At 37.1% G+C, this 15,202-nt stretch overlaps 1 protein-coding gene across 2 annotated transcripts in view; it reads right to left on the bottom strand.

Annotated features, from left to right (window-relative positions):
• The window catches only part of fam204a (family with sequence similarity 204 member A), a 76,997-nt gene that overhangs the window by 39,604 nt on the left and 22,191 nt on the right, over positions 1 to 15,202 (bottom strand). Inside the window, exons 2-6 of one of the 2 annotated variants that reach the window (XM_072557327.1) lie at positions 12,040 to 12,098; positions 11,085 to 11,211; positions 8,323 to 8,413; positions 7,166 to 7,253; positions 6,403 to 6,505 (exon numbers count right to left, since the gene is read on the bottom strand). In XM_072557327.1, the coding sequence (XP_072413428.1) occupies positions 6,403 to 6,505; positions 7,166 to 7,253; positions 8,323 to 8,413; positions 11,085 to 11,211; positions 12,040 to 12,071 (441 nt within the window). In that variant the 5' untranslated portion in view covers positions 12,072 to 12,098. The remainder of the gene's footprint in view (positions 1 to 6,402; positions 6,506 to 7,165; positions 7,254 to 8,322; positions 8,414 to 11,084; positions 11,212 to 12,039; positions 12,099 to 15,202) is intronic. The other variant, XM_072557328.1, reaches the window with a different exon arrangement.

Below are 15,202 nucleotides of genomic sequence, written 5' to 3'. Positions count from 1 at the left end.
TTTCAAAAGTGTAATACTGGACTGATTTACAGTTTATCATTTCAGATCTAAGTACTTAAAAGCTGATAATTTGATGTGGAGCAAACTTTGTTTTGACCATTAACTTCTGAACCGGCTCCCTCAATAAACCAGCAAGTTTTATATACATGAAATACAAGAACTTTACTGTATTATTATACTCCCAGCATTCCCAAGTGTAGTCAGGTGAGGAGTGAGAAGTCTCTTTTGCATTACTATTTATTGGCACTTTACTTAAAATACAATGCAAGTGACTTATGCAGTAAATGAAGTATAATAGAGATGTGTATGCCTCCTGCATTACATTTATTTAGAGTGCATTTTTACATTGATTAGATGGACCTCTTGATCAACCAGAATTTTTGATCAACTGGCACACCCCTGGTCCCACAGGTGATAGTTAATAAAATGTTTGCTGTATAATGATCAAGTAACCTCAAATTATTCATTTCACTAACCAGTTCAATTTGTTTTTCATGCACAAGATACTTACCTAAAAACATTAGAAAAAGATTTAAAGCATCTTATGAAAGCTGACAGAAAATATGTTTAAATGACAGTCTGATGGATGAATATCTGCAATCTGCATGTTACTGGACTAGTTTTAACCTGTTCTACATTGATTATATTTTTAGCACTTGTCCATCAATTCAGTCCCTGCACTAGATCCAGTCTTTTTTCTTTACAATGCCATTAAGGTGTCATAAAGCACACTTATTAACACTGTCAATTGGCATTCAGGTCTTAAAGGTCTAAATATTTAACTCTGGTATGCAGCTGAATGTTATTAAACTATTCTACGAGAAAGACTACATGTGGCTACAAGACAGAGCAAGGGTGAAATGCGAATGAGCAGCAATGTGCTAAAGTCAAGAGAAAATTCTCTTTAACCAGGGGTTTCCTAATTTGGGATTTTAAAAAAATTATGGGAGGTGGGCATCACTTGATGGACCAGCATTTATTACAAAAGAACTAGGACCAAAAGTAGGCAATTCAGCCCTTCAAACCTTCTCTGCCATTCAATATGATCACGGCTGATCTCATTTCGGCCTCAAGTACAATCACCTGCCAGCTCTTCATAACACTTCATAACCCTTCTCTTGTTGCCCTTGAGAAGGCAGTAGTGAGCTGCTTTCTTGAACCAGAGCAGTCCATTTGGTTTATATTAACCCACAATACTGATTAGCGTAAACCTGTATATATTATATACATGCCTGCATAGATATAGACAATAGCTTATGAATTACAAGAAACACAGTGCTCAAGACAAATGATTTCCATAAATCTTTTGCAGAATATGATGTTTTGCATGACAATCTTTATGGCAGTATTTCTGCAAAAATGTAACTTCTTTCCCCCAATTCAATATTTTCAAAAACATGTTTGGAAACAAAATAGCCTGTAAATAGAATTTCAATGTATCCTATACCATGAAACTGAAATTATTGTTTTATTATTGTAGTTGTGATTCAAATTGTTTGTACAACACATGTTTAAAAGCTTCAGTCCTTCTAATAGTTAGTTGGAGGAATTTCTGCTCATCCTATATTGGATAAACAGTGTCACTAATCAGTTACAGAAAAGTGGTCAACAGAAGTGACACCGAGCTAGAGCAGAGGGTCACTGGAGTTCATGTGGAACCAATTGTGCTTTCAAATGATGGAGGTGAGGGGCTGTCTTTAGATGAGAATTTGAAAGGGACCAAAAATAGATTGCTGAGGAGCTCCAGAGGCAATCATGCAGGAAGAAAAGCCTTTGCAGGTGATTCTTTGACTATAATTTGATACTTAAGAATGAAACCTGACATCTTCAATCATTAATAAAGCTGAAATTTACTGTAGCTTTTTCAAGTGAGTTTCTTTATTGCTCACCATCATCTTCAACTCATCCAAATACAGAAACCAAGTAAACCTTCATCCATATCACTGTGTGCTTCGACTGAACTTTGCACATTCTCTCCTCACTGGCCTAATAGGTTTCACCCTATGTGTGCTACAAAATACTTATAAATCTTTGCCCTACTCTGTATTAAACCCCATTTATTTATCATTCCTCGTCAACTCTGTAAGTTTGTCATTTCCTAAAGACTAACTTCAAAGTCACTAATGACCACATATCCCTTCATAGTCCTAAACTGTAACATATGTATTTCTCTACCAGCTCCACTGTCAGTTTGTGCATTCTGTTCTTTGGTTTGGCCAACCATGCATCTCTACCTCTTCTTGTTCCACTGATGATTCAGTCATCACCGCTCATATTCAATTCTCCATATTGCTTCCTGTCTTACTGGTCTCAAAGTTAAATTTCAGAACTTCTCCAATCATGACTCACAGTTCTTCATCGAGTTCTTGTTTGCTGTTCGAAATATGCCTTTTCTTGTACTTTTTGATGCATTGGAGGCACTTATCAGAAGTAAGCTTCTGCCAGTACTGTTCGTACACAGAATAGTTCAAATGAGTTCTCTGAATATGAACAATTCTGCTGATGGTTAAGCAGGTTAATATATAGAGCATAACATGGCTTTATGGCACATGAAGAATTAAAGGCTTATTTCAAAAAGCATAATTTATTTAATTTATTGTTGATTTCCTCCATTTTTATTGATTGGCAATGCACTTCCCTGGGCCAGTACCAAAATTTATTACTTCAATATCAAAATGATCTTAAAACCTCACAGCTAATAAGCAATTGATTATATTTAGCTGTTATGATTCTTGAGGCGAAACAAGCAAATGCTGAGCTTTGACTGCCCACTACACACTGCCCATACACTACAGTGTATGACAATGAGCCAATGAGAAAAGACAAATCAACAATCATTCTGAGTGTGATCGGCAGAGGGGGGAGATTAGCTGCAAAATAATATGTATCGCCCTGTTCCCCAAGACCAGCAATCAGCCTCTCCCCAATAATGGAGTTTTTTGTATTGTTTGATGTAAGTTGATTTATACCAGATTTATCTCAGATTAGATGTACAAGGGGAATTTGAATGAGTGTTGCATTCTAACCTGCCAACTTATGTATGATAGCATTTCCTTCGGGAGGGAACCTAACAAAGTATTATTACTACATACACACCTTCTGAGCAATCTATAAACTAGGCTGGCAATAGAAGACCTGGGGCGAAGTGCTTTGTTAAGAGAGATGACATGGAAGTGAATGATATAAAATGGACAAGAGATAATTTTCTGAAAAAAATGGTGATTGGGACACATCTGCTCCTCATACATTCCTCTAGTGATTAATTTCATCTCAGGTAATGATGAAACATTCAACATTCCTACATACATGAAACTGACAAATGAAGGAACAGTCACCTTCTCAGGGTGAACAAAACTTTATCATCTTGTTAAGCCTAAATCTGTTCAAACTGTATTTGAGCTTCAAATGTGACATACAATTCATCACCAAGACAACTTATTTCCAATTTTTCAAAACAGTATTCCACCTTTCAGCTGCTGAAACCCTTGCATACATCTTTTTCCATCTCCATTCTTAACTAATCTAATGCTCCCCCTGCTGGCATTCCAGCTTTCAATTTTATACTGTTCAATACTCAAAAACAAACTGCATTTGTATACTATATAGACCTTTCAATGGAGTAAAATATCTTAATGTGCATCAAAACAAAATTCAACAGTAAAGCCACATAAAGCGATATAAATGAATTTTATTACATGCTTGGCCATGAAGTACAGTTTAAGAAGAGAGTTTTAAAGGAACAAAACAGTATATGTGGGATAGGCTGGAAGTCTGGGTGAGATGCTCTTTGGATGGCCAACGCAGACTCAATGAGCCAAATGGCCTCTTTCCTCACTGTAGGGATTCTATGATAAGGAAAGTTAAGGAACATAGAAACATTTATTGTACAAAAAGAAGCCATTCAGCGGAGCAGCAGAGGGGTTTCGGGAGGAAATTCCAGAGTTTAAGGCCTTGGCAACTAAAAAGAAAATCAAAAGGCCAGTACTGGCACAGCAAAAGGTACTTAGGCAGAACTGAAGGTTCTTCAAGGTTACAAAAGTAGGAATGGGTGAGGCCATGGAGGAATTTGGAAACAAAAAAGTGAGGTTTTTTTTTGAGACTGAAACATTGCTTAACTGGAGGTCATGTAGGCCAGTAAGCTAAATACTGATGGGACTGACTACATTTGGCATGAAATAGAATGCAAGCAAATACAATCTCTTGTGCTCAAATTTATTCAGGATGCAAAATGGAAGACCATCCAGGAGTCTGTTCAAATAACAAAAGCAAATAAGGGTTTCAATGGCAGGTGAGCTTAGGGTAGGAGTGTAAACAATCAATGTTACAGAGATGGAAATAAATGGCTTTACCAATGGTACAGATATGCGATTGGAAGATCATCATTTCTGTGTCAAACACAACACCAAGGTTGTGAAAAGCTTCAGACTTCTGCTTTCTGTATCATATCCTGCATTAAATCTCAGATCCATCACCCTCGTTCTTTCACCCCATCTTTCAATGCATTAATTGCAAAATCTGTGGGTTTGTACATATCAAGTCCTTAAAACTATTAAAGGTGTTGGAGCAGTAGTAGGCCTTTCAGTCCACTGAGTCCACTCTGCCATTCAATGAGACGTGGCTGATATGATAACCCTTAACAGCATGTTCCTTCCTTTTCCCCTTTACTCTTGATCCTTTACTGATTAGAAATCTGTCTATCACAGCTTTGAATACACTTAATGACCCATCTTTGACTGTCCTCTGCGGTAAAGATTTCCACAGATTCAAGAGATTCTGAACGAAATTCCTTTTTACCTCTGTCTTAAATGTGTGACCCCTATTCTGACATTATGCCTTTGGATTAATCATAACCCTTCCAGGTCCACCCTACCAAGTCTCCTTAGAATCTTGTACATTTCAATAAGATTGCCTCTCATTCTTTTACATTCCCATGAGTATAGGGGCAACCTACTCAACTTCTCTTCATAAGCAAGTCCTTCTATATCCAGTATCAGCTGAGTGAACCTTCTCTGGACTGTCTCCAATCCTTCCTAAGAGAAAGGGACCAAACATTGAAATAAAATATATTGCAGTTGTGGTCTGTGTAATGCCTCATACAGTTTTAGCAAGACCTCCTTTCTTTTACAGTCCATTATCTTTGAACTCATGCCCAGCATTTCAGCTGCATTCCCTGTTACCCACTGAACTTAGGTGAGTTTTTGGTGACTCATGGATAAAGATTCCCAAATCCCTCTGTCCTATAGCTTACTGCAGTCTTTCTTCATTAAAGTAACATTGTTACTCTAGTCTTCTCGCCATTTCTTCACATTTCCCCACATTACATCCCATATGTCAAGTCTTTGCCTGCTCACTTAACCTGTCTTTCTCCCTTCCCGGACTCTTTGCATCCTAACCACTTGCCAGCCTATCTATTTTTGCGTCATCCACAAATTTGGTTACAGTATATTCTATTTCCTCAAAGTTATTGAAATAAATTGTAAATAATTGTGGCCCCTGCACTGATTTTTGTGGAATTCCACTAGCTACAGATTGCCATCCTGAAAATGCCACACTTATCCCCAAGTCTCTGTCCTCTATTAGTTACCTATTAATTTATCCATGTAATATACCACCTTTAACACCATGGGGTCTTATCTTACTAAATAGCCTAATGTGTGACACCTTGTCAAATGCCTTTTGAAAATCCAAATATATTACATCCAATGCTTCCCTTTTATCCATCCTGCTTGTTACCTCCTTGAAGAGTTCTAACAAATTTGTCAGGTATGATTGCCCCTTTGTGAAGCCATGCTGACTCTGCTTGATCATATGGTGCATTTAAAAATGCTGTATGTATCCTTTATAAAATAATCTAACATGTTCCCAGTAACTGACATTAAGCTAACTGGCCTTTAATTACCTGAATTTTGTCTCCCCTTTTTAATGAAGCTGTTACATTGACTGTTTTTCAATTCTCTGGGACGTTTCCAGAATCTTCCTTTTTACATATTTAAAGAAGGTCTTGTTGTTTGTCTTGATATTACTTCTAAGTTTACCCGCAAAGTTTACCTCCTTCTATTTTTTAAATCTCTGTTTCAACCATCACTATAACCTCCCCTAGCCCTCTGCTCTCTTCTCCATGTTCAGCTCCTCTGATTCCAGCCTTCAATTTAACCCCCCCTTCCCCTTGTCCTCAACAGAGGGCCACTGCTTAGTACTTCCTTTCCAGACCATGACATTTCAAAGATTCTGAAGACCATCTCCTAGACCAAGGGTTCGGTCACCTCCCCAGTTTTCAGTTCCTGGCTCTGTATTCCAAAGGACTATGCATGGAGTGCTTTTCTCATTCAAGGCATAGATAAAATCAATCCAAATTCAAATGAACTCACACAGTGTGTAGAATATGTAAGCAAACGTTCTTACCTTTAAAGGAGGTGCACTACAAGCAGGAATCTCAAATCTATCATTTGCTCCAATATATTGTTTTAGTTCACTCCAGTGTGACTCTTGGGCATTCAACACATCACTAGAAGCAAACAAAACCTCAACATTATCAACACACAAAGTTACAATTAATCAACTTATTTTACAGAAGTGGTTACGGCCATCCTACGTATCTGTGTTAAGACTCAATGTCTCGAATGGGTTATGTACGTGAAGTTTAAAATCAAAGAAATAAGTTGCATAAATTAAAATTGAGGATCAGTAGAATACTGGTAATATCACTACACTAGTAATTCAGATGCCTGCATTGATGATCCAGAGACCTGGGTCCAAATTTTCACAGCTCAGCAATTTACTCTTGGTTAATAAATGAATCTGGAATAATAGCTTGTATTGGTAATGGTGACCATCTAACATCTATTAGAAAGTCATCTGGTCCTTTACGGATGGGGTTCTGTTATTTGGGATGTGACCCTAGAACCACAACAATGTGGTTGACCCCTAATCACCCTATGAAATGGCAAGCCACACTCTGGAAAGGCAAAATTTGCACAAACAAAACTTCATTCATGAAATTGTTTTCAGAAAAAAAGTAGCCTTTGCATCTTTTAAAAAATAAATCTTTTAAATTTAACCTGTAAGTATTGAATTTTGAAACTAGGTGAATTATAAACATATTAGATAATCACATAATTGTCAACAACACTGAGAAAATTTGTGTACATTAATTCCACTTAAGTACCTTTTATTCTCTATTTTCTGCTCTTGCTTGAATTTCTTCATTTTAATGGAAGATTTCTCATAATTTGTTTCTACTTCTGTCAGGTCTTCTATAATAAAATGTTATCAACATATTCATTACAACTGTGATCCAAAAGACTTTTGTAATACTGATGACACCAAGTTTGGAGTAAACCTACACGTAAAAATGGTGGCACAGTGGTTAGCACTGCTGCCTCACAGTGCCTCAGGCAACTGTCTGTGTGGAGTTTGCACATTCTCCCCGTGTCTGCATGGGTTTCCTCCGGGTGCTCCGGTTTCCTCCCACAGTCCAAAAATGTGCGGGTTAGGTTAACTGGCCATGCTAAATTGCCTGTAGTGTTAGGTGAAGGGGTAAATGTAGGGGAATGGGTCTGGGTGGGTTGCCCTTCGGCAGGTCGGTGTGGACTTGTTGGGCCGAAGGACCTGTTTCTACACTGTAAGTAGTCTAGATAACTAAACAGATTTCAAGGCAGTATAGTCTACAGTATTTTAAAATGTTCACCTGGGCAATCCTCATTATTACCATTTTCGCAGAATATAATGACTACCAAGGTAAGGAAAAAATAGATTAGTTATTTTACATAGCCTATATTTACACACCTATACAATGAGTTAGAATTATTTAAATTTATTACCATCTAAAGAATCTTTTAGCACTCATTGACATCTGTTTGAATTCTATTCTATATTAATCATTCTATATTAATCTGCATAATTGAGAGCTAATATTGTCAATATACTACCACTGTGTTTAACATGTTGTCAATGAAAAATGCAATTAAATATGAGATTGCAGTGTTATTTTCCTGCTGTTGACCTACTGAGAAGGGGAAATGCAAGCTACAGTTGAGCACTCTCATTCTAATGCGCATTAGCCTTGAGCAGTCTAGATGGCAGACATAACCAGAGATTCACTACAGATGATTTAGAAAGAGTAAGACTGGTGAGATGTGCAGTGCCAACTTCATTCAAGTATGTAATTTCAGCAAAAATGTTTCACAAAGTCATCACTTCATTTAAAAAAAGTACAGAATTTCAGTTTCTTTTTTACTTTACATTACATGAGCAACAATAAAGTTACAACACAATTGTTTTAAAACTTTTATTAAAGTGAAGAATTCCCCCATAATGCTGTACCTGCGCCTTCAGCTTTTCGCTTCCGTCTACTCTTCTTTTTAATACCAGAGTTAGTTATGGAACTCCTTCGGTCTTTCAATTCTTGGAATTTCTAAGAAAATATTGATTTTGCAGTTAAAGCAAGTAACAATATCAGGCTCATTGTAGCATTAGGAAATCTCTGTGTAAGTTCTACATTGGAGTTTATTTACGATGAAAGAAGTTAATGGTAGAAATGAGGGAGAGGGAAAATAGGGAATTATAGGCCAGTAAGCCTGACATTTATCATCAGGAAAATTCTGGAATTTCTTATTAAGGATATCTTAACAGTGTACTTGGAAAATCATTATCTGATCAAAATGGGTTTATGAAAGGGAAACCAGATTTGACAAATTTATTAAGAATTTTTTGAGGATGTAACTCATAGGGTCACTAAAAGGGAACCAGTATTTGTGGCATACTTGGATTTCCAAAAGGCATTAAAGAAAAAAAATCACACAAAAGAGATCCTGGAGTTGGGCTAATATATGAGCATGGATCGAGGGCTGGTTAGCAGACAGAAACCAGAGAGAAGGGGAAAGTGAGGCACTTTCGGGTTGGCAAACTGTGGCTAGTGGAATGCAACATGGATCAGTGGGGGGGGGGGGGGGGTCACAGCTGTTTACTATCTGTATTAGTATGGACAAAGAGTAGCATTTCTAAGTATGCTGCTGATGCAATGTTAGCTACAAAAAGGAGACAAAGAGACGCAAAAGAAATTGAGATATAATTGTTGGTAGCGTAGAATTTGAATATTGCTGAAAAAGTCACATTTAGTCAAAGCTTTTCAACTTGTATTTATCAGGGCATTCGCTGATGTAAATGGGAACAAAATTTTAACATTGTATGAGAAAGAGAGCTAATTTATTGGCAAGTTGACTCTGAACGGAAGATGCATTCCCAAAGAGAATGTAACAGTTAGAAGACTGATAGTTAAATACCACACTTTATTTAAATGTGAAGTTGGCAGGTTGACTCAAATGCCTTAAGTAATAAACCAGAGAATGGCTATTGCTTAATTTGTAAAGCTGTAATATGCAGATATGTGTACATGTTTCTTATGTCTTTGAAGAAAAGGATTCTGTGTATTAATATATACAGCTTCCTGGGATGATGTGGTTGCCCTGTGATGAGAGGTTGAGGAAATCTAGTCTGTACTCTTTTTTCATAATAATCCACAAAACCTTAAGGATTTGGAGCAGACATAGTCAATTCAGGCTCTTCAGGGTGTTCCACCATATTTTACGATCAGTGCTCATCTGATTGTGACCTCTATTTTTCCAGCTCCCTTATTTGGCTCCCATGTCTGTTTAATGTAGCCTTATAAATACTCGTTACAAGCCTACAGAAATCTCTGGTGAAGAAAATTCCACAAATTAACAATCTTCGGACAGAAAAACGTTCTCCCCATTGTCATCTTAATTGGGAGATCCCTTTTTCAAACTGTGTCCCAAAGTTCTAATCTCTTCCATAATGGGAAACATTCTTTCAACATCTAACCTAACAAACCTCCCCAGGATCTTTCATGTTTCAACAAGATCACCTCACTTTCTTCTAAACACTAATGGATACAGGATATAACAGGCACCTATTGGAACATACAAAATTCTTCAGAAACCTAATAGGAAAGACATGTCAAGGTTGTTTTCTCTGACTAAGGAATCTAGTAGAACCCAGCAGAACAGACTCAGGATAAACGGCTGACCATCTAAGACTGAAATATGGGGTGTGAAGCTCTACAATTCTACACCTCAGTGACTACTCTATCCTTGAATGTATTTAATATTAGGGTAAGCAGAATTTTAGCCTGTAAGTAAATCAAGGGATGTGGGGAGTGAGTAAAGTGAAATTAAGGATGTTGATCAGCCATGATCATAGTGAATGGTGTGGCAGGCTCATGGGGCTCTTCAGTCTAATTCTGCTCATGTTCCTTATGCTGTTATATTCTTATATTTTTATATTCACACTTTTCATCAAATCAAGCATTACTATGAGACCAATCTGCTGAAGCTGGTAACCACGTTTTTTTTCCTCTGTATTTTGACGATTACATTCAGTTCTAGTAACCAAGACACATAGAACTACTTAAGCATTGTAATCATTGCAAAATACTTAGGTTGATGGCCTCTTTTCAGAGGATTAAGCTAGTTGGAAAGGTTAGAAATCTCAGATTCTTCAATCCCTAAAAGAGGCAATTTAGAAATTGACTACAAGGCCAAAGTCAGGTGTGCTCAGATGAGCGCAGCTGCAGCAATCTTCAAAAAACTTTAACAGTATGCAGGTCAAAGCAGTTTGTTTAATTAATATCTCAAGGTAATTCACACCAGATTAACTCCCTTCATCATCAATGCACTGTTCCTCTTGTATGTAGGATCTACAGTATGTACTGCAGCTTACTTTAGTATAGCTTCCTTCTCCAAGAAATCAAAATGTTGTAGAGACACCATTACCATTTTGTTTAACTGGGCTTAGATGCAAAATGCTGTCCCTTCACCACCATTGCTAGTACGCCGTAATTTCTTACCAGTCACTTGCACTACCTCCTATGTAATGAACAGCCATTCAGTACTTCAGTTTGTCAAAATTGCTTTTAAAATGTGTAAATTGGCAGTATAGACCTAAAAGACAGTGTACTGCTATGCTTACAGATGTGTACTGTACATGGCGTGAGGCATATTATTACAGGTGAAACACTATATACCTTTGTAACTATTACTCAAATAATGAAAATAAAAAATATATACTTTCCACAGCTGCAGAGAAACTCCAGCTGGACATTCTTCAGTTACACCTTTCAAATCATCTTCAGCTTTCTTTCCTTTCAAGGAGGTAACCACATTACTTTCATTGCCACTCTGTCCTGCTGATGTACTGGAAGAAAAGACACACAAATGGGAAGTGGGCAACACAGAAAGGAAACAAGGCAAAATGTTGCAAGATAGAAAGAGTAGAATTTCTTGGAGAAGAAGATACGTTCTTAACAACCACCATGGCAATAGCAAATTCAATAGTTAAGAAGTATTTGAGCGCAGTCACCGGTAATCGTTCTAATAGATGCTGGTCACAGCTAATAGATTCCCAGGGCAAATCTCACCACTGAAAATATTGGGTTCCAGCCCTACAAAAATTTTAATTTCTTTGTAATCTTATTTTGAATATCTATTTTATTAAATTATATAAATGAAAACTTAATTCCAGGCATAAAACATGGAAAAAAAGTTTGAAATCAAAACAAGCAGGACACTTTTACTAAATTATTAATTATTGCTGTGTAATGCAGCATAGTCTATGTAACAGACTACTTTTAACAGCAATGTACAGACCACACAGAGTCTTTTCATTTTGCAGCACAGAGAACAGGTCTGAGGTGTATTACAAGAGTGTACAATAATCAATGGGGCTTTGAAGTCTGAAGTATTTATGAGGTCGCCAAAATCCTGAGCTTCTGTTCCACTTAAACATACCCATAGTATTTTTGATTTATTTCATTCCCCTTTGTAATTGTTCCTTGTTTTTCTTCTTTTGTATTAAACTAGCTTAGGTTTGAAATTCACTGAATTGAGGAAAATAATTTAAACTCATTACTTCTCTTGGTGGTGTGGTATATGCTATACTGACACAAGATAATGAGCTTTAAACAAGATTTCTTAAACCATGAGTAAACATAAAATTGCAACATGTAGATGAACATGTTCTTACCAGTTGGATTTTTGACCCATGGAATCCACCATTACTGACAATTTTCTGGTACAAAGTGCCTTGAATAAAAATAGTAAATTTATAGCATGCACGTTCGTACTGAACTGATTCTGTATGAAACAATGGATACATTCAGTGGTGAATATTTCAGTGAAGGTGATGTGTCATCGAGCTTCCTCTGACGCTGACACATTCACTTTCAAGGTAGGATAGGGTGAGACTCCAACCAGTTATAAACATTTGAAAACAGAAAAATGATCAAATTGATGAAGTGAATTTAGCACCTTTAACATTATTTGCCTGTTCCAAAGCACACACAGCTGAATATTTTGAAGTCTTGTAAACAGAAAGCAAAATAACTAACCAATTAGTTAGTTAACTAACTTATTCATGGTGTTGGTTGAGGGATAAATACTGGGCATGCACCTCAAGAACACTGTGATCTTCAAAGAACAGTACAATGGGATATTCTACCCTAATTTCAGGTTGAGTGTGTTTTGGCTTAATACCTTATCTGAAAGGCAATACTTCCAACTACCCTTGGCATTTCATAGAATTTAGATTATGCACCAGAGACCTACTCTGTGGCTTGAATTTCAAAGCTTCTGACTCAGACGTGACACTGTACCATCACTGGGTCAAGCTGTCATCTTCTGTTAAAACATTAAATTATGTTTTTCTTCCCTTTGGTATATGCACTTTATTTTTCTTCGTTGTGATGGTTTTGTGCCTGTAGTGTCTCACTGTCTTAATTGGTTGCAAACCAAAAAAACAGACAAATTTATAAGAAAAGGCCAAATGTAGATGGCTTGGTCATCAAACAGTCAAAATTTTAGAACAGTGACTAAAGTTGTAAGTTCAAATCATCCCAAGACAATTTATGAAACTAGTATCATAAAATTTTATTTTGAAGATTGCTGATAAACACAAAGCAACTGAATCTCTATGCTGCTAGTCCAGTATTACATCAACAAGACACTGTACGTTCACAAGTGAATAAAGATAATCAAACAGGATCTTCTCCTTCTGAATTAATGATGACTGCTGCTTACTCGGTTATTATATTGAAAATCCTCCTCATTATCTATTTCATTATTTTAAACAATGTTTCTATGTTAAAAGTTAACATCAAAGTAGGATATTTCCAATATACTGCTCTTTCTCTAATGTCCTAGAATCCTTCATAATGATTGTTAAGGTTTCAATAATCTTTCCCTTCGATTCGCATATCACACCAGGTTAAATGTCAGTTATTGGCTGACAACTATTTGCTTTGCACATTTTAGGCCACCCAGAACTTCAATCTCATCACGTATCAATTAATTTTGTCCAGACTACCTCTATATGCAACAGGAACAGTTGTAGCTGTTCTACCTCTGGGCCAGATGAACAACATTTAAGTCCAAAACCAGGACTTGTTAACGATGGAAGATGCTTTTACAACATGGACAAACAGGTTGATTGTCAGTTTGCACATCCTTTCAATATACACAACGGCAGGTGGTAAGAGGGGAGATAGTTTCCTCATTAGCTATCCTGCAGAAGACAAGGGAAAACTATTGCAGTACTTTGTCTACGAGTGTGAACCAATCCAATAAGAGTCTATGGTCCAACCTTCAGAAATGAGGTGGGACAATAAACAGATTTCTATCTGAGAGCATGTTTACTGCTCATGTCCTCTGTTATGAATACTGCAGAGAACAAATAACCAAAAACGTTAATTTTCATTCATCAACAGTTTCAAGTCAATTTGCATTTCACATTGTTCTTTTACTGTTGCAGAACTGAAATAATCTCTTCATATTACTTTTCGACCTTTACACTTTGTTTTATGGATATGGGCTATCCTAGCAAGGCCAGTTTTTATTTCCTAGCCTTGAAAAAGTAGTAATTTAGAAAATGTCTACAACTAGTAGTCCATCTGGTATCTGCAGCAGTTTGGAATAACTGAGTGGCTTGTCAAGCATTTCAGATGCTATGGGTCTGGAGTAACATATCGACAGACCAAGAAAGGAAGATAAAATATACATGTAAAACACATTAGTGGACTAGATGGATATTTACACAGTACCATCACTGAGATTAGCTTCCAATTCTAGATTTGTTAATTGGATATAAATTCAACCAGCTGCTGAGGTGGGATTTGAACATATGATCCCAGACTGTTAGACAATGGGTACAATGGTGAAGATAGATTACCTGAAAAACTTACATGAGAAACAAATGTTCATTAATTTAAATGATGTACTGCATAGACCCCAAGATTTTAAGTACCATTCTGAGGTGCTGGGATTTCTGCTCCCATTAAGACGGCCAATGTGTCAGTGTTTCCCATTGTGATCCTATCCCTTGACAACTGTCATGATCCCATGGCTAATACAGCAGTGGGGAAAGAGCTAAGAGTGGAAGGAAACGTACAAGCATGGAGGAGGCAGGCTTAGAATGCTAGATTTTAAAGTAACAACCAGCTACCTTTTTGTTGGATTTTCCAAAACAGACATCCAGCTTCAAATATTGGACAGTAAGCCATGCCCAGTAGAAACAAAGTGTTCATTTAAAGGGACCTTGCTGTGTCTGCATTGAGACAGCGCTCCAACGCAGCCTCTGCTACCTTGGAGCTTAACAACCCCAAACGTTTGGCATATAATCCTATTGGACCCACATTTTAGAAAGCATTATAGAGCTCTGTCATTGACTTCACCGCCACTAGGGTTGGAGGAGGAAGGCAACCATCAACCCTTACTGCTCTCCTGGCTGTCCACTGCACTAACGTTCTACTGCTCTTTTCAGTGATTCTCTTTGGTAAACCTGCATGTGCCACTGTTGAGAACAAGATTAGCATCAACCATAATTCCCGTACAGTTGAACAGCCTTCCATCACTCACATTCAGGCTTAGAAATGCGGAATAGCCACATTGGTATGGCACTGGTGAATAACTGATGAAGGTTACAGATCTGTAATTTAAGGGTAGTCTGTTTTGTTTCCAAGATACTGAAGGTAAACTATACTTCCAGTATGAATTCACTGTTTCAGGAAAACAGTAAAGGAAATCCAATGGAGAAGATATAAATGCAGCCTAGCTATTGCAAGCTGAATGTTCTGATATCAGCCACAAAACTAAGTACCATAACAAATGTGTGCCTTATTACATATGCGAATAGC

Source organism: Chiloscyllium punctatum, chromosome 38 (assembly GCF_047496795.1).
Source record: "Chiloscyllium punctatum isolate Juve2018m chromosome 38, sChiPun1.3, whole genome shotgun sequence".
NCBI classification, from domain to species: Eukaryota; Metazoa; Chordata; class Chondrichthyes; order Orectolobiformes; family Hemiscylliidae; genus Chiloscyllium; species Chiloscyllium punctatum.
This window is presented reverse-complemented; position numbering and strand designations above follow the sequence as displayed.